Here is an 18,762-nt window from a genome sequence, read left to right as displayed (position 1 = left end):
CAGCACTACTGAAGAAGCAAAGGGATTGGAACTCAGCTTGATGTGGCCCAACGCCAACAACTCTTTGATGGCCCACTCAATCTCGTCCTTATAGGCCTTGGGGTGCCTATAAGGGGTGGTAATCACTACCTGCACACCCGGCTCCAACTCGATGGTGTGCTCAAATCCCCTGTCTAGTGGCTGCCCTGGTGGAATGTCCCCAAATACCACTGAGTATCTGTCTAATAGTGCCTGTATATCCGAGGGTGGTGACTGGGCTTGTCTCCCAGCCTCTGAGATCCTCAGCTCTATTGCCCATGCTATGTCTCCATGCCGCAAATCTGCCTCCATCCTATGTGTTGACACTGTCTAGGGTGGGTATGAATGCATGCCTCTGAGGACCACCAGTTTTCCATCCGGTCCAGTGAACTCCATCTCCAGCTTCTTCCAATCAGTGGTAACTCGTCCAAGGGAGTATAGCCACTGGACACCCATCACTACGTTGGTGTCTGGCACATCTACCACAAAGAAGTGGTCTGTCATGGAGTAGTTCCCCATGGTCACGGTCAAGGTGGGGACATACCAAGTGCACTGCATAGTCCAATCACCTGGCACCAGAACTGAAAAGCCCTCAAACTCTGTCGTAGTGATGCCCCTCCTCTGAACCAACTAGGCATCAATGAAGTTGTGGGTAGCCCCACTGTCAACTAAGACTGAGACACGTTGCCCATAGATTGTACCTCGAATCCTCAATGTCAGAAATTTGGGGACCTCGCATAAAGAAGCAAGGACTCCCCGATGGAGCAAAAGATGTCCCCCCTGTGGAGGTGGTGGTGGTGGTCCCCTCTCTGCCGGACTCTCACCATCTCCCACACCACACTCCAGCTCCACATTGTCCTCCTGATCGCTATCTGAGAAGACCTCGATATAGTGGGCTTTGCCAGTTGTGCACCAATGGCCTGGTGCCCAGGGCTCCCGACAAGTAAAACACAGTTTCCTCCTCCTGAGGTCCCTCCTGGTCTCATCATCCAGTTGCCCATGTCCCTGGACTGCTCTCTGTGGTGGTGGCCTAGTATCACTCCCCTTCTAGGGGTAGGGAGTGTGTGCAAGGAAGGGTGCTCGTGTCTTGGGGATGGCCCCCTGCAAATCTCTAGCACGTCACTGCTTCCTACAGCGTGGAGGGTCTACGTGACTTCACCAGTCCATGCAGGGGCTTGAGCAGGCCCTCTATGAAGGTGTACACCCTCCAAGCATCTGATAGGTCCGACACCATCATTGAGACTCTCAAGAACTCCGATATGTACTGCTCTGGGTTACCCATTTGTCTGAGTTGGGTTAGCTCCCTGAAGTGAGCCTCTGGATCCCTCTGATCAAATCGCTCCACCACCCTCCTGGTGAAATCCTCATATGAAGTCACATTGGCATGCCCCAAGGTAGTCAAGCCATGAAACCACCAGTCGTGGGCTTCCCCTTCCAAGTGCAACGTGGCCATCTTGATGGCTTCCAGCTCCGTCATCCGGTTGAGCTGGAAATAAGTGTCCATCTTCTCTACCCAGGCTCGGGCTATGCACTTGCCAATGCCATCCCAATAGTACACTGCGACTCATAGCTCTGTGTGCCCTGTCCTCCATAGTTCTTACCCTTCTCATTCTGCTTGAGCTTGCAGAAATCCCTGAAAGAGAGTGCCTCCCTGAAGTCTACTCCCATGGACTATCACTCCCTAAAGTGCTCTCCCATCGATGAATGATCTTTGACCCCTACTGGTTCATTCTGTGCCAAAGGCACGAAAGAGGGCAATGTAGCTCGACTTGGCCCACTCGTTCATGGCGGCTACGCAGTGGTTGAAGGATGGTTGAATTGTTAGAGGCCCCCGAAGTCTCTCCAAACAAAAACTCCCTATGAGTGCTTCTCTCCTAATTCTGCAGTTTTATCTCTTCTAGCATTTCCTTTTGCCCCTTCGTTAAATCATTCAAAGCCTTCAAGAGGTTGTCAAAGGCCATCTCCTCCCTACTCTTGGGCTCTCCCATGCCCTCTGCTACTAATGCCTTCCCCCTGTCCTCCGTGTCTGGAGTGATCTCCAGCTCCCTTTCTCTACTCGGTACCTCTGCGTTCTGTATGTAATATTTTGCCTGTCCTCCACGACTGAGCCAAGATCTGGACTCTGATACCACTGTAATGTTCCTAACTAGGAAATTCAATGATATACAAAGCAAATAAACAAACCAACATCCAACAATGAGACACAATCAGTAAACACCCATTAAAGCACTGCAAATAAAGATCATTTGAGCCATTTTATTAATTCTTTCTGGAGAAAGTACAATAGTGATGGAATGGTGCACCTGGGCTTGTCTCAAGGGACAAGCATGACAAAACACAGGTGAGCAAATGATGGCCTTAGCACTCCACAACTGCTGCTCCAAAGATGATCTGTGTTGCCTAGAAACTGCGCTGCCTGCTGGAAAGGATGTGCTGGAAACTCCACTTCCTGTGCTCAGAAAATGTTGCAACTTCAGCTCCCGGCTCCTCAACAAAAACCCACCAAAACAAGTCAACACCCAACAATGAGACATAATCAGTAAACACCCATTAGAGCACTGCAGATAAAGATCATTTGAGCCATTTTATTAATTCTTTCTGGAGCAAGTACAATAGTGATGGAATGGTGCACCTGGGCTTGTCTCAAGGGACAAGCATGACAAAACCCAGGTGAGCAAATGATGGCCCTAGTGCTGCACAACTGTTGCTCCAAAGATGATCTGCACTACCCAGAAACTGTGTTGCCTGCTGGAAAGGATGTGCTAGAAACTCCACTTCCTGTGCTCAAAAAATGCTGCAACTTCAGCTCCCGGCTCCTCAACAAAAACCCACCAAAACCCAGAAAGGGTTTGGCCTAGTTCAGACCCTCGAAAATCGACCCCCAAGTACCATGTCCTCCTCCGCATGTTGGGAATCATGACCTGTCTGGAAATAGTTGAAAAGGCTCTCCAAATCACCCCCCAAATGCTAAGATGTTGTCCCCTATGGCTTTCCTATCTTCTCCCGGTAGACTCTAGCTTTGTAGCTTCTTCCCCCAACTCCCACATGAGCCCAAGAATGGCCCTTTGTGCAATCCTCAATAATTGTAATTCGAGCTGCCCCGAAGCAGCAATCTCCCGATCCAAAACTCTCCCCAAGGGCTGACCTTCCGATGAAACTCCAACTCCCAAACTTTCTCGGCAAATGCTGCCCGGGAGCACCCCCAAATCACCACTGCGTGTTCCCCTCCTGCATGCCCAGAAATACACACTGCTGAATCAAAGGCCAAGTGATGTGTTTGTAAAACTCCTCTGATTCTCCTCCAAGGTAGTACGAATTGCCTTCCTAGGGTGGCACTCGAAGTCCCCCGAAGAAAGGTTGAGTCTCCCGCCTGGAAAACTCGATGCTAAACAACTTGGTAACTCAGCTAAGCAGCTCGAGCAACACAAATGAGTTCGATGGTCAAATGATGCCTTGGGTTGGGGAGTTCCTTCTCCTTATAACTTCGTGGGCCTTCCTTCCCCATGTGGGCCCCTCTCCCAAGCCATTCGATTTTCTCTCCAAGGTAATTTGAATTGCCCAAGTGTCCAAGTGCGTTTTCCCCCACGTGGGTGGCCCCCACATCCCACTAGTGATGTAATTCAACCCCCTTATTTCTCCTAAGTTCCTAAGTCAAAAATGTATGGCTCCACCTTTACCAAAAATTAATCAAAATTGTTGAAGACTAAACCTGTGACAAATATTTTTAGGAAGGGACATTACATCTACAAATTTTGGTCAAAGTCAATAGCAATAGCAGCAGCCCTAACAAGTCCTGGTGAACGGTCAAATTAGCCTCCAAAAGGTTCGGTCAAACCAGCAGAAAACTCGACTTCCTTAGCTCAGTCAAGCTCAATCAAAACAATCCCAAAAACTACCTCTGAAATCATTCAAAGTCAGAGTCAATGTTGCAGTCAAAGGTTGCCTCAAGTCTATGGTCAAGTGTGGTCAAAGTGCACTGAATTACTCGTCCTTCTCTTTCCTAAATTCAGCCTCCAAGGACAGACCCAAATCCCAAGTCAAACAAGTCCAAAACCCAAACTCAACGCTAGTCAAATAGATCCAAAACAAAAGTCAATGTTGTTCAATACAAATGTCTCTCTCCTTCACACATGTAGACTCAAACCTGCAATTTTCAAAGTTGTACGAACCAATCAAGAGAAGATGTGATGATTTGATGATGCCTCCATGTGATGAGTCATGATGTCTATTTATATGTGGTTGATGAGGTGGATTTTCCTTGCCCATTCCAACGTGTACTTTTACGCAGATGTGGATTTCATATTAAAAATAATATTTTTCCTTGAGCAAATTAAATTCTTCCAAGGGCTAGTAGGGTCTCCAAAGGATGAGGAGGGCTTCCCGAAGGAGAGAATTTCTCCCTAAGCTGCCAAATTTCAACACTCCCTCTCAGCTAGGGAGGAATTACCGACTGCATCATAAGTCTCATCTCAAATGTCTCGTCATCATCATCATTGAATAATATCATATCTCATCTCTGCTCATCTGCATGAACACTCTTGAATCTAAAGAAGAAGAATCATCATAAGGGAGATAAATCTGCCACCCTATATCCAATGACAATAGGCAAGATACTACTTACCATGAAAGGTAAGGATCACACACTATCCTATTATCCGTTGATCTTCCCACCTTGACCCTCAAGAGTCAAGTGGTAGAACACCTGCATCCCATCACTTGAGCGAGATATTACTTACCATAAATGGTAATGATCACACCCTATCTAAAGTCTCCTAACCCATTGGCCATATGGGTGGCAATCCCAAAAAGCCCAACTTGTGGGTAGGATACATACTGGGGTATGCTCTGTCGACTCCCAGACTTGATGGTAGGGGGGGTACCCACTTGTCACAAGTGACAAGGATCACACACACACACCTTACAGTGACAATAGGCGAGATACTACTTACCATGAGAGGTAAGGATCACACCCAATCCTATTGTCCAGAGTTCCCTCAACCCAACGAGCTCTTTGACTCAATTCCTCTCCCTATGAGCTGAAACAAGGGGGAAGAGCATAGCTCAGTGTCCCCGATCAGTCATAATCCTTTCCCGGGATGGTCACATCCATCAATGGAAGTTTCTCTCTTAAGACCAAGAACTTCCCTTTCAACAAAGCCTTGGTGATTATATCATCTATCTACTCATCAGTCGAAATGTGATGGAGTCTTACGACTCCTCTCTACACCATATATCGAATGCAGTGATATCTAATCTCAATATGCTTGGACTTGTCGTGGAACACAAGATTCTCTTCCAGTCAAATCCCACTGATGTTGTCGCAATATATCATTGTCGTATCCAGAACCTACTCAATCAACTCTCCAAAGAGCTTCCTCAACCATACCACCTCGTAGCTAGCCATGCTAGCAACAATATACTCTGCCTCAACCGTGCTAAGGGCAATGGACTTCTGCTTCCTACTCATCCAAAATATCGTGGCAGATCCCAAGCTAAAATAGCACCCTTATGTGCTCTTCCTATCGATAACATTTCCGGCATAGTCAGCATCAATGTATCCATGTAGCCTCACATCTCCAGCAATATATCTCAATCCTAGATTAATAGTCCCATGTAAGTATCTCAACACATGCTTAGCAGCGACCCAGTGTGCATGTAAAGGCTCAATCATAAATTGACTCAGAGTGTTAACTGCAAAACATATGTCCAGTCGAGTGTTCACAAGGAACATCAGTGCCCCAATCATTTGTCGATACTGAGAGGTATTTGCAAATTGGGTCCAGTAGTTTCACAACATATTTCCCTTACGAAAGGAAAATCTCAGCAGGTCTCTGCCACAACTCTAAGCCCAAGAAATAGTGCATCAATCCAAGGTATTTCATCTCAAATTCAAAGGCTAGCTCCCTCTTACACTCGAGAATGAGTGGCTCTCCACCTGTCAAGAATAAGACATCAACATATAGAACCAAAAACAAGGGCATACCTTGGACAAATTTGAAGTAGAGGTTGAGGTTGGCATTGCTTCTTGTAAATCCAAGCTTCATTAGGTAGCTATCAATGCAGGCATACCAAGCCCTCGAGGCTTGCTTTAATCCATACAGTGGTTTCTTTAGCCTGCACACATGAGTCTTCCTGTCTTGCTCCTCAAAGCCGTGTTGTTGCTTAACATATACTTCTTCCTTAAGTACTCCATGTAGAAATGCAGTCTTCACATCCATTTGGTGAAGAGTCCATCCTTAGCTAGCAGCTAGAGCAACAATAGACCAAATAGTAGTGCAGCGGGCAACTAGTGCAAAAGTGTCATCATAGTCTTCTCCCTCTTTTTGGGAGAAGCTTCTAGCCGTGAACCTCACCTTATATTTCTCAATACTTCCATCTGCTCCATGGTTAATCCTATATAGCCATTTAGAAGTCACAACAGACTTCCCTTCAAGTCTCAAGACCACATCCCACACATCGTTCTTCATGATAGATTCATATTCCTCTCTCATAGCTCCCTTCCATACCTGCACTTTCACTGCTTCTTCAAAGGTGTGTCGTTCATCCTACATGATGTTGCTCATAGCCACAACATATCCCTGATATCAGCATAGCTTCTTGCTTTCCCTGAAGGTTCCTCTAGCAGCAGTGTGTCTCTCAGCATCTTGTAAAGTGTCACAGAACCAAAGTGGTCTCTCCCTGGCAAGAGGGTCACACGTAGGAAGATCCAAGGGGTCCATAGGTTCCATGGGATCATCAATAATATCAAACTCGGGCCCAGGCACAGAAGGGCCTTCTAGAATATCCATGGCATCATCCTTCTTTTCAACATTGGCAGGGGGAGGAGTGTCCCTTGCTTTTCTAAGGGCAGTATCTTCATCAAATGTCACATCCCAGCTAAACTCTATATTCCTTTGACCAAGCACATATATTCTATAAGCTTTAGAATTTTCACAATATCCAACAAACATACATTTCTTTCTAGAAGCTTCCAGCATGTCCCTCTCGTCCTTTGGCACATGAAAGTAGATGGGGCGCCAAAGATCCTCAAATGTCCAACATCGGGCTTTACACCTGAGAAAACTTCGTCGGGAGTCCGGTCACCCAAGGCTTGATGAGGAGTCATGTTTTGAACATAGACCATTGTGTTAGTAGCTTCAACCCATAGAAACTTCGACAAATTTTGATCATGCAACATAGCTCAGCCAGCTTCCACGATGGTCATGTTCTTCCTTTAGCCACTCCATTTTGCTCAGGGTTGTAAGGTACGATAGTCTCCTTCTTGATTCCTGCTCTCTTCCAAAACTCAATGAACACATTTGAAATGAATTCTCCACCATTATCAAACCTGAAAACTTTGATTCATTTTCCCTATTTCATTTTCTATTAGCGCCTTGAAGTCCTTGAACATATCAAATGCCTCGTCCTTGTTCTTCAAGAAGAATATCCAAGTTTTGCGAGAGAAGTCATCTACAAAGATTATGTAGTGCAGATAGCCCAAAAGAGATTTCACTAGCATGGGTCCACATAGATTAGAATATACGAATTGAAGAATACCACTGGTTCTACTCCTGCCAGAAGAGAATGGCCCTCTCGTCTTCTTTCCACTTGCACATCCCAGAAAAATTCCATCATGATTTGCTTGAACCTCAGGCATTCCAAAAGCCACCTTCCTCACCTTAGGTAGGACATCATAGTGAAGGCAAGCAAATCTTCAGTGACATAGTTCACATTGATCATTGCTATCATGGACCAATGTTTGTATCGATCTTCCATTAACTTTGTAAAGTCCTTCAATTCTTGATCCCAAGGTGAAGGCATCCCTCAAACTAGATTCCATGGGTCGTGTAAGAACCTTTCCTCTTATAAAAGAAACTCGCATTTCCTTGTCCTCCAAGGCAGATATAGACACTAGATTCTTTGTCAATCCCAGCACATATAGAACATCTTGTAGATGTATAGTTTCACCATAATCCAAGTGAAATGAAACAGAACCAAAACCCTTCACAAGATAGGTAGAATTGTCCCCAAGAATGATCTTCAAATTTGTCTCCCTCTCAACCAAGTTTGAGAGGACTTCACGATACCCAATGAAGTGTCTAGAGGCCCTACTATCAACCAACCAGCTATCAAAAGAATCCAAAGGAGAGGAGGAACTAGAAAGAGCAAAGACAAGAAAATATTCAAATTGAGTAGCAACTACATTATTTCCATACCTTGAGTTCCTTGATCTCTTTTGAGGACAATGGCCTTCTTCACGATCATCAGGAGCATCTCTTCTTCTTCTATCATTTGACTTGTAGTTGTTGCAGCCTTGATTTGTTGTAGTTGGACCTTGGAGCCCTTCTCTTTTCCTGGCAGTCTCAAGCATAGTGACCATGCTTGTGGCAATTGTAGCATTCAATTCTTTTCAATCTTCTCTGGGGCAGGTTTTCTTGTATTTGATGATCTTCCTCTTCCTTTCCTCTTCTTGTCTTGAGAAGCAGATGCGGTGGGCTCCCCTTCTTCATGCTTTTGAATTCTCCCTCTAGAGTCTAGATATCATCTTCGTCTCTTCTTGTGCACTTGCCAATGAGCTCATTGAATTTCGGGAACCTATCATTGTTGCTAATAGTTGTAATGAATGACTCCCAAATAGGTGGAAGGCCTCCAAGTACAACTAGTACCAGCTCTCTATCAGAAGTAACTTCTCCGGCAGACAACAGTTGATCCTTGAGTTGGGATATCCTCATGAAGTAGGACTGCACAATCTCTCCCTTATTCATCTTGATGTCCTTGAGTTGATTCTTCAAAGAAAGAATGTGACTCAAGTTGTTGACTTCGTACATCCCAACCAGCTTATCATACATTTCCTTGGACTTCTTCAACTTCGAAATATAAACAATCAAATGATCTCTTAATGAATCAATAATAATCTTCTTTGCTTTGATCTCACCTTTCTTGTACTTAGCTTTGATGGCAGCAAAAGCATTCTCAGGAGGCTCAGGTACCTTTCCTTCAACATATTCCAAGACATCATTTTCATCCAAAGTCACATCCAACCTGGTTCTCCAAACTACATAGTTAGATGAGTCATTTAGCTTCTCTTCAATTTTGAAGTATGAGGTAGACATCTTGACCAAGTCAAATAAGCTCCTTCAAATCATATTCCTTCGAAGGTGATTTCTCTTGTCTCCTTGGGCTTGTCTTCAACTCAGCTCTGATACCATGTTAATTTTCTAGTGTTTTATGCTTGAAAAAAACACTTATTATAATTCCTTTTCAATTAGCAATCACTTTATTCAATAAATTCAATCTTCCAACAACAATAAGCAATTGTAGATAGAACAGTAAACCAAATGCACAATAGAAGACAGCCAAGAACAATAGAGACACAAAAATTAAGTCAAAGACCAGGGGAAAACCCCACAAGGGGGAAAACCCTTTCCAAATTCTTCTTCTATTAGATTGTCATCAAATGTTCAGTAGAGCGATACAATATCCAAGTACATCACAATAGGTCAAAGCTCAAAGCCTTGACTAGACAAATTCACCATCCAATATCCAATCAAAGATGAGCCCAAAAAGTCAACTCTGGTCAAAAGTCAAATCTGCAAATTCTGGTCAAAGTCAACAGCAGTAGCAGCAGCCCTAACCAGTCCTAGTCAATGGTCAAATCAGCCTCCAAAAGGTTCAGTCAAAGCAGCAGAAAACACAGCCTCCTCAGCTCAGTCAAACTTGGTCAAAACAGTCCCAACAACTAACTCTGAAATCAGTCAAAGTCAAAGTCAATGCTATGGTCAAAGGCTGCCTCAGGCATGCGGTCAAGTGTGGTCAAAGTGCACTGAAAACCTCTTCCTTCTCTTTCCTGAATTCAGACTCCAAGGACAGATCCAAATCCCAAGTCAAAAACCAAGTCAAATAAATCCAAAACCCAAAGTCAATGCTGGTCAACAGAAATGTGTTTCTCTCTCCTTCGCACGTGTGGACCCGGACCTGCAATTTTCAGAGTTGTACGAACCAATCAAGAGAAGATGTGATGATTTGATGTTGCCTCCAAGTAATGTGACAGAAGATCTATTTATATGTGGTTGATGAGGTGGATTTTCCTTGCCCAGGCCGACTTTGTACTTTTGTGCAGATGTGGGTTTCATATTAAAAATAATATTTTTCCTTGAGCAAATTAAATTCTTCCAAACGCTAATAGGGTGTCCAAAGGATGAGGAGGGCTTCCCATAGGAGAAAACTTCTCCCTGAGCTGCCAAATTTCAACATGGGTTACCCACTTTTACTTAAGTATAAATATATAATTGATAAAATAAATGAATGAGATGCTATAATGATCATTGTGATGGTATACTTCATTGACCAGTCATAAAGTTGTGTCCCTTAGTTTATTAATATCTTCTTCTTCTTCTTCTTCTTCTTCTTCTTCTTCTTCTTATTATTATTATTATTATATAATATTTATTTTGTATGCATTTGATAGATTATAAGGTAAAGCTATGACAAGGATATCATTTGAATAACTGATTCCTTTCAAGGTTGACCATCATCAATTACCAAAATCATGTAAATGTCAGACATTTAATAAGAAGCAGCTCGAATACCAATCCCATGTTACTTTAAACAGGTGATATTCGAAGCAAATCCACACAAAGGGTGGGCATCTCCATCTGAATAAAGGCACAGATACAAAAGCAGACCCGAATGGAACGGAAGGTATATCAGATAGGCAGAGGAAATCAGAAGGCAACATCAATGAAACATTAGTTCAGCAGCTTACCTTGGCAAGACAATTTGTGATAACAGCTTCTGACAACCTTGGCCAAGTTAACCTCCCAAAAAGATTCATCCAACTCCCATTTTCAAAGCAAATATTTTGATATACAAATTTCAAAACTTGAAGAAGCTTTGGATATAAAGCTCCAGGAGCTACACCTTCGCTCTGCATTTGCACCAAAATCCAATGAAAGTGTTATAATTTGAAGAAAAATACCACAAATTAGATAAAATATAGTAAATTCAAGTGCAACACTTTCCTATGTCTCCCTTCTGAAATGATGTTGCAACCTGATCTTCTAAAGAGGCTACAATTCTGGAAATTTTCTAAAATAAAAAACAGCATTGCACTAACCAGTCCTACTAAACTTTTGACAGTAGTATTTTTAAGAGACTGATTATATTACTAAAGGGATGCAATTTTGATCCCTTCAAAAAGTATATGCTATGCCATTTATTACGACCAACTAGCCTTCCCTCTACTTATCCATGCAAGTGGCTTTAACAGAAAATTAGTATATTTCCCACGATACACAAATTAAGGAATTAACCATCCTTAGGACTCCCAAAACCACATTTCCTTGCACTAGCTCATTAGATATCAGGAAAAAGTGAAGGTATGATAAGTAGTGAATGAGCTAAAGAAAATTTTGAGGAAAACATTTAACTGGTATGTTGCAGAAAAGAAGCCACTTTTATTGCTGTGTTACTCACCTTAGAGTCCAGACAGTATTAAGGATTAGCCAACCTTTAAAACAAACATATTTCTTTTGTGCTAGTTTATTATATATCTAACAAAAGAGAAGATAAGAAAAGCATAAAAGCCTTAAAATAATCAAATAAATGAAGTTTCCTGGAGGAGAGTTAACAGGGATATTGCTGAAATGCAATCATGTTTATAGTAGCCCAAAAAGTCTTATAGAGAATCTCAATTCAAAACCAACAAAAAAACAAATTTCAGAAACTTGCATTGAAAGAGAGAATATATATATATATATATATATATATATATATATATGATGTGGAAAAATGCACAAATTGGAGGATGGAGAATCAAAGAGAGGATGAACGGTGGAATAGGATTTTAAATAGAGGATTTTACTACGGGAGCCTAAGGGCTGATTTGACAGGAGATGGACAAAAGTATTTGTCATTAGTGGCAAAAGAAGGTGTTTGGTTCTTACACTACAAACTCTTGCGTATCCACCCTACACGAACTCTAGGATTTATGTGATATTCCCACTTAGCAATATTGCTAAGGGAAATATCAATCTTGCCCAATTTTATCTTATTTCATGTTTGCACTTAGGCAATGTGGGTTCAGAGGTCGCACATGAATTTTGGGATTAAGTGGGGGCCCAAACGTTAGGAAGGAAGGGGAATATTGCGGCTCTAGTGGAGTGTGGGGTCCACCCCATGGAGAATTATGGCCCACATGTGGAAGACGCTCTCATTGGAGCGAAGTTGGTGGGTAAAGTCGAGTTGGGCCCACATGGGAATCTTGGAGGCTCTTTGCTAAATAGAGCAAGAGGCACTCATTTTGGGCATTCATTCATCTATTCAAAAATTGTGTCTTTGACATAGCACGCTTGAGCTGAAGCCAAGTCTACAATATTGTTTAGCACACGAGTGTCTCCAAATGGAGATCTCAACCCTGTCTTCAGTGGACTTTGAGTACCAGCCCAAGGAGGGAATCTTACCTACACCAATTCGTACCAGCAGCATGGGGTGCAAGTTTGTGGAGATAATTGGCAGCAACAGGACAAGGACTGCGCAGCGCTTGGAGGAGGCGCGCTTGGAGGTTGTGGAGTGAAGGGAGTTGGGGGCTGAAACTTGAGGTGGAGTTCAAGAAGGTGTTGTAGGGGCTTTTCCAGCATTTTGGGCGGAGGAACAATCGCAGCATTTGCTACAGGTTACAACTTCTACTTGTGGAGGAGGGCCAAGCATTTGGGGGTCAATTTTGGAGCATCAAAACTAGGACAAACCCTTTCTGGGTTTTTTTGGGTTTATTGAGGAGAGGCCAAGATTAATTTGGCAGATTTGCGGGGTCAAACAGGGGCCCCAACTCAACCAGCAGATAGAGGATCTAGGGGAAAATTGGGCCGAAATTCCAAGGTCAACATTTGGCCAATTCCTTCATGGGTTTTTGTGGGTTATTGGTGGAGAGCCCAGGATTAATTTCCCAAAATTTTCTGAGCATCCGAGGAGGCCCTCGCAGCAATTATTTGCAGTCAACAACATATTTTTTTGCTAAGTCACTTGACACAGGGATTCGGGACACGTAGGATTCGAGATTCGTGGTGTCGGATTCGGACACGCTGACCCCCCGGAACAGGACACGTTAGGACACGTTATATATTATTTTATTAAAAAAAAAATATATATATATATATATATATATATATATTTAAAAAATATACATATATATTAAAAATTAGATATTATCATATTTCTTACACAAATTTTAATTAATGATACAAATTTATTGATTTCAAACATAGATCTTCATCTATAGCTATTAGCATGCATAGTACATACAAAATTCAAATAAATGTCAGTGGTACTGGTCACATAAATGATAAATCTATTAAAAATTTAAATCGTGATTCATAATTCATAACTGAAAGACAACTTACAACTACAAGATAGTAAGATAAACACACTGACAACTGTAGTTTTCTCATTAAGTCTCTCATTAAGTCATCAAATCAAAATGTGTTACATAGTTAGTGTTGGTGCAATGCTAATGGCAAATAGAAATAGAAAATATAAAACAACTACAGGTATACAAGCCTCAAGGCATCAATCAGCATCAGAATCAGCATCACTGTCCCCATCATCATGGTCCCCACTACTCTCCTCTACATCCTCCTACTCCGTTGTATCCATAGTCCCCTCTGCATCTGCTGGTATGGAGGTTGACCCCTCTAAGTCATCAAATCTAACAGGCTCTATCACTGGATCATTGAGATCCATGTTGGCCAATGCCAACTCAACAGTGGTGTCTAGACCCATATCATCAGGAACAGTGTTACTTGGGAGCGGGAGTGAAAACGGGAGCGGGAGCGACATATTCAGAAGCTCTTGGTTTGGTGCTCTTGATTAAATACGAGTTCCATACCCTAATACATGACAAAATTCAATGGAAACATTGCAATCCCCCAATCCTAAAATCCTGAAAAACTGATAAGTCTGCTGGATTTTGAATGAAATCTAAAATTCTACTTTCTCCATATGAAATCCAATGAGGCCGGAACCACTCTCAAACATCCTGAGTCATTTCATGGTAATGTTAAAAATTTAAGTAAAAGGATGAAAATGAAGATTAAGGAGAATGTCACTTTTACTTTAAGAATTTAACATTACCATGAATAGCATATCAATACTAGGGCCTAGACTTGATCATGAAGCTGCCAAAATGCTTTACTCCTTGCTCCAACAGCACAAATCACTTGCCAACAGCACAAATCACTTGCCAAATGACAATTTTAATGAGCAAACACGCCCTTTTCATTCCCGCGCTGAGCTTAGCGAGTCCTGGAAACCGGACACGTGTCCTAAAATCGTGACACGCTTTTGAAAATCACGACACGCCCTCAAACACGACGTGTCCGAAACGGACACGACGTGTCCTGTGATTTGGACACGAATCCGGACCGAATTGTGTCGGATTCGCCGGATTCGGGATTCAGAGGGGGTTTAGGATGAATCTGGTGACTTAGTTTTTTTGTTAGTTTCAGTGCAGAGCCAGGAGAGAGCAGCAGCAAATTTGAGAGGAATTTCTTATTGTTCATTTGGGCTTAGCTAGCTTGCCTTGAGAAAGCCCAAGTGCACTCTTTCCAGCACCACATTGTACCCTCTTACTTATTAATAAAATAGTTCAGATCAGCGCAGTTCATGGAAATTTCCGGTTGTTAAATGTGTTGTAAATTTTTGCATGTGTTTCTGCTATGTTTGATTTGTTTAACATTGTATATTTCCATTAGGAATATTACAATTTAAAACCAATCGTCTACATTCATATCAAATCATCCACCCCTTGAAGGAAATCATCATCATGATGTCAATGATCTTTATAAGGCATGCTACATTCCTTAGTCACCATACCATTATCCTTCTAAACAATGAATCCCATACAAGGTGGAATTCTCAGCGAGACACTTGCTTCTTCCAAGAGAGGTGAACCTTCTAATGAAGATTCCAACAGAGGATTTTGATTATCCTCATCCTGCAAATGCTCCTTCCTAATGATGATGATGTATGATGAACTCTATGCTAGATGATCTTCTACTACCCATAAGTATTACTTATGCTTTCAATGAGGCTATCAAGAGCTCCTTTGATGACATGCTATAGACTTCTACTTCAGCTATCTTTCAAGCTTCTTATGAGCTATTGCTTCAATCATATGCTATTATGATGCCATCCCCTAAAATGATGCATCCTATCATGCTTATAATGTTTCCTACCATGATAGCTATACTTTACAAAAACTTAAAAGAACTCAGTGGAGGAGATTATCTCAATCATAGAAGAGATCTTTTACTTCCTCTTTCTTTGACTTCTTCTTTTCAGCCTCTTCTACTTCTTCGGTGATATAGGCTTCTTCCTGTCCTCTTTTGTTGTTGTCCTTCTTGGATTTAGGACAATTTCTCTTGTAGTGTCCATATTCATGACAACTATAACACTGAATTTTCGACATATCCTTCTTGTTCCTTCCAAATTTTCCTTTCTTCCTAGCCGTGGTAGCAAATGTTTGTGCTTGCTCGTTTGATCCTACATCGTTTTTTGCCTTCAGCCTGGTTTCTTCAATTTTACACAATGACCAAAGTTCACTGAATAGGGTAGCTTCCTTCTTTTCCATAGATGCTTGATGTAAAGTTGCCCCATTCCTCGAGTAGTGCATTGAGCACTATGGTGATCATTTCTTTATCAAAAATTATTTCTCCCAACTCTTGTAGTTGGTCTCTTATTTCTAATACCCTCATAAAGTATGAGGCTATTCCATCTTCCCTTGATATCTTCATCTTGTAGAGTTCTTGGCTTAATGATATCACTTCTCCAGTAGTACTTACGAAGAACAATTCTACTAGTTTATCGTATATTTCTTTTGATGTCTCCAACTTTGATACATAGGGTATGAAGGGATCCTTGATGCATTCAATAAGAATCCTTTGAGCCCTTACTTTCCCTTTCATATACTTTGCTAGAGCTTAAGCTTCTTCCTTTGGAGGCTTATTAATTGATCCCTTAACCTGTTCAACGACTTCATTTTCTATGAGGATCAAATATGTCCTCTTCTTCCATGCAAGAAAGTTCGATGACCCAACCAATTTGTTGCTTTCCTTGCAAAATGAAGTCATTTTGATAGCAGATTCAGTCATAAATATAAAGATACTTACTTGTCAAGTGAAGATGCTCCTTGATGACAATATCTTTAACTTGATGCCTTCTTGATTTTGATGATGATGTTGATAATAGAAGATGTCTTCTTGATGAAGATGTCTCTTTTCAAAAGTGATCCTTCAAAGAGAGGGAGATCACCTTGATTCCTTGATGATGATGGCAACGCCTCTTCTTGCTTCCCTTGAATGTAGAGACTTCGAGATGCTTCAAAGTGTAGTCCTTCTAGGTAGGGTCCTTGAGATCTTCTTTGATGATGATGTGCGAGCTTCCCAACAATGCTTCAAGTGAGAAACCTTTCTTTTGATAAGCTAGGGTTTTGAGGTCTTCTTTTCTTGTACTTGGTCCTTGTGAATATCTTCTTGATGGTACGATGTCAATTTTTGATCTTTCTTGATACTCCCTTTGATAGTCCTTCTAGTGCTTCGGCTTTTGAGTGTCCTTCTTTTTAGTCGCCTTTCCTTGTCTTGTCACCTTAGCTCCGATACCATGTTGAGAAATCTAGGGGTAGCTAGACTAGGTGATTTCTCTTACTTTGATAACTACTTGTGATATCTTTTTACTTATCTTGATTAGCTTGTTCTTCAACATGATTATTATTGTGTTCTTATCATCAAACAGCTACCAAACAATAAAGAACAATGAGACAAGAGGACACAAGATATAGGCTATCAGCTAGGGCGAAAACCTCTCCTTTTGAGAGGAAAAACCACAAGAACTCTTCTCTTCTCATAGAACTTCAATTGATGAATTCCAAGACCTATGACCCCTAACCAAGACTCCTCCAAGACCAAGTCAACCTTTCTTCTTGATTTGCACAGCTTCCAGCAACAAACTTCAACCTTCCAGCAACTTCGACCCCCAGCAACAATTTTGCAACTTCGACCTAGTAGATTCATAGCTTCACCCTTGATGCAGCTCCATAGCTTCGACCTTGCAGCTTCATAGCTTCAACCTAGAAACAGCTTCACAGCTTTGACCTCGCAGCTTCACAGCTTTGACCTAGAAGCAACTTCCACCGAGAAGCAACTTCACAGCTTCGACCTTGCAACTTCACAACTTCGACCTAGAAGCAACATCACAACTTCAACCTCACAGCTTCACAACTTCTTGCCCAGAAACTGTAGAAACCCTAACACAAGAGAGAGAAAGAGAGAGAGAAAGGCCCAAAACTTCGATCTTGTTCTTCTTCTTTTTCGTCCCTTTTCCAATTTGTATCTTAGGAGATTGAACTTGCTTGAGAATGTGTCCAAGTGAGGTTGAGTTCCTTCTTATTTATAGCCTTTTGAGGGGTATGAATTGCTATCTTTAGGCCGACTTGTCCCTTCAAGTAGGTTGACTTGATCTTTGCACCATGACGAGGTCTTGGAGGGTCTTTTGACAATATTTTGACTCAAATAAATTTTGTTGACAATATGTAACATGCCCAAAAGGGTTTTTCATACATGACAATGACTCAATTGACTTGTAGACTCAATAACAAGCCCTAAAAGCACTCAATGGGTGCTTGACATAAAAATAAATCCCCCTTGAGCATGAAACCCATGCCTCAAGAATAATAAATTTATTTTTCTCTTTTCATTAAATACATAAAATCATGATTACACGTGTCATTATGAAGACCGAAACGAGTTACATATTTCAACACAAAAGAAAGCCCTACAAGGTTTGTCAAACAAGTAACTCAAGATATGTTTAAAACCACATGATTTGTACCTAGACTTCTTCATATTAAAAGGTACGAACATTTTGAAATTTGCTTTGCATTACTAACTCTCTCATGTCTAGGGTTTTGAATCATAAAGATTCTTATTTGTTAGGGTGATTAATCTTTAAATTAAATCAACCCTTGTCATACTCTCTATCTTTTGTTCACTTTGGTAAAACCCTAACCTTTAGGGTTCACTATAAAACCCTAGCCTTTTGATGCTTAGGGTATGTTGATGTTAATGATAAAACCCTAAGCCTTTTAGGGTTTGTTGATGATATCTAGAACATATGAGGAAACCCTAGCTATTTAGGGTTTGATGAATTAGGGTTTATGACAAAACCCTTGCCATAGTCAATGTAAGATCCTAGGAATAAAACCCTAGTTGTATATGCTTCCGTTTGATTGAAACCCTAGCTTGGTTGAGTTGTTGTATATCTAACATTAAAGTTTTGATGTTTGTGTCTAGGGTTTATGACAAAACCCTAGTAGAGATTGATATAAATTTCTAGGGCATGATAATGAAACCCTGGATGTAATAATGCTTTCGCTATGACTAGAATCCTAACTTGATTTGGTTGTTGACATCTAAAGTTTAGTTTTGGTGATGGTATCTAGGGTTTTTGACAAAAACCCTAGCAAAAGTTTGTTATAAGTCTAAAGCATGAAATTGTAACCCTAGTCGATTACTTCTCTTTTGATTACTATCCTATCTAAGTTTAGAATTTGATATTTAGAGCTCAAGTTCTTGCTCAAAGTTTTGAAAACCTTAGACGCTCTCTATGATAATATGATAATCATAGTTTGACTTTTCATGCTCCTATATATTTGTGCTTGGTTGTACTTGTTGATAAAGATTTGCAAGTACATAGTCTTCAAAATGTTAAAAATGC

The 18,762-nt window shown here is 41.4% G+C and overlaps 1 protein-coding gene across 2 annotated transcripts in view; it reads right to left on the bottom strand.

Annotated features, from left to right (window-relative positions):
* ATZW10 (centromere/kinetochore protein, putative (ZW10)) overlaps positions 1-18,762 on the bottom strand; it is a 286,264-nt gene that overhangs the window by 149,793 nt on the left and 117,709 nt on the right. For both annotated transcript variants that reach the window (XM_089450059.1, XM_089450060.1), the window contains exon 4: positions 10,763-10,924. In XM_089450059.1, the coding sequence (XP_089306185.1) occupies positions 10,763-10,924 (162 nt within the window). The remainder of the gene's footprint in view (positions 1-10,762; positions 10,925-18,762) is intronic.

The sequence above is a fragment of the Pinus tabuliformis genome, chromosome X (assembly GCF_031772625.1).
Source record: "Pinus tabuliformis cultivar Carrire ecotype Pingquan chromosome X, CPIR1, whole genome shotgun sequence".
NCBI lineage: Eukaryota > Viridiplantae > Streptophyta > Pinopsida > Pinales > Pinaceae > Pinus > Pinus tabuliformis.
The sequence above is the reverse complement of the archived record's forward strand: the minus strand, read 5'-3'. Positions and strand labels throughout refer to the sequence as shown.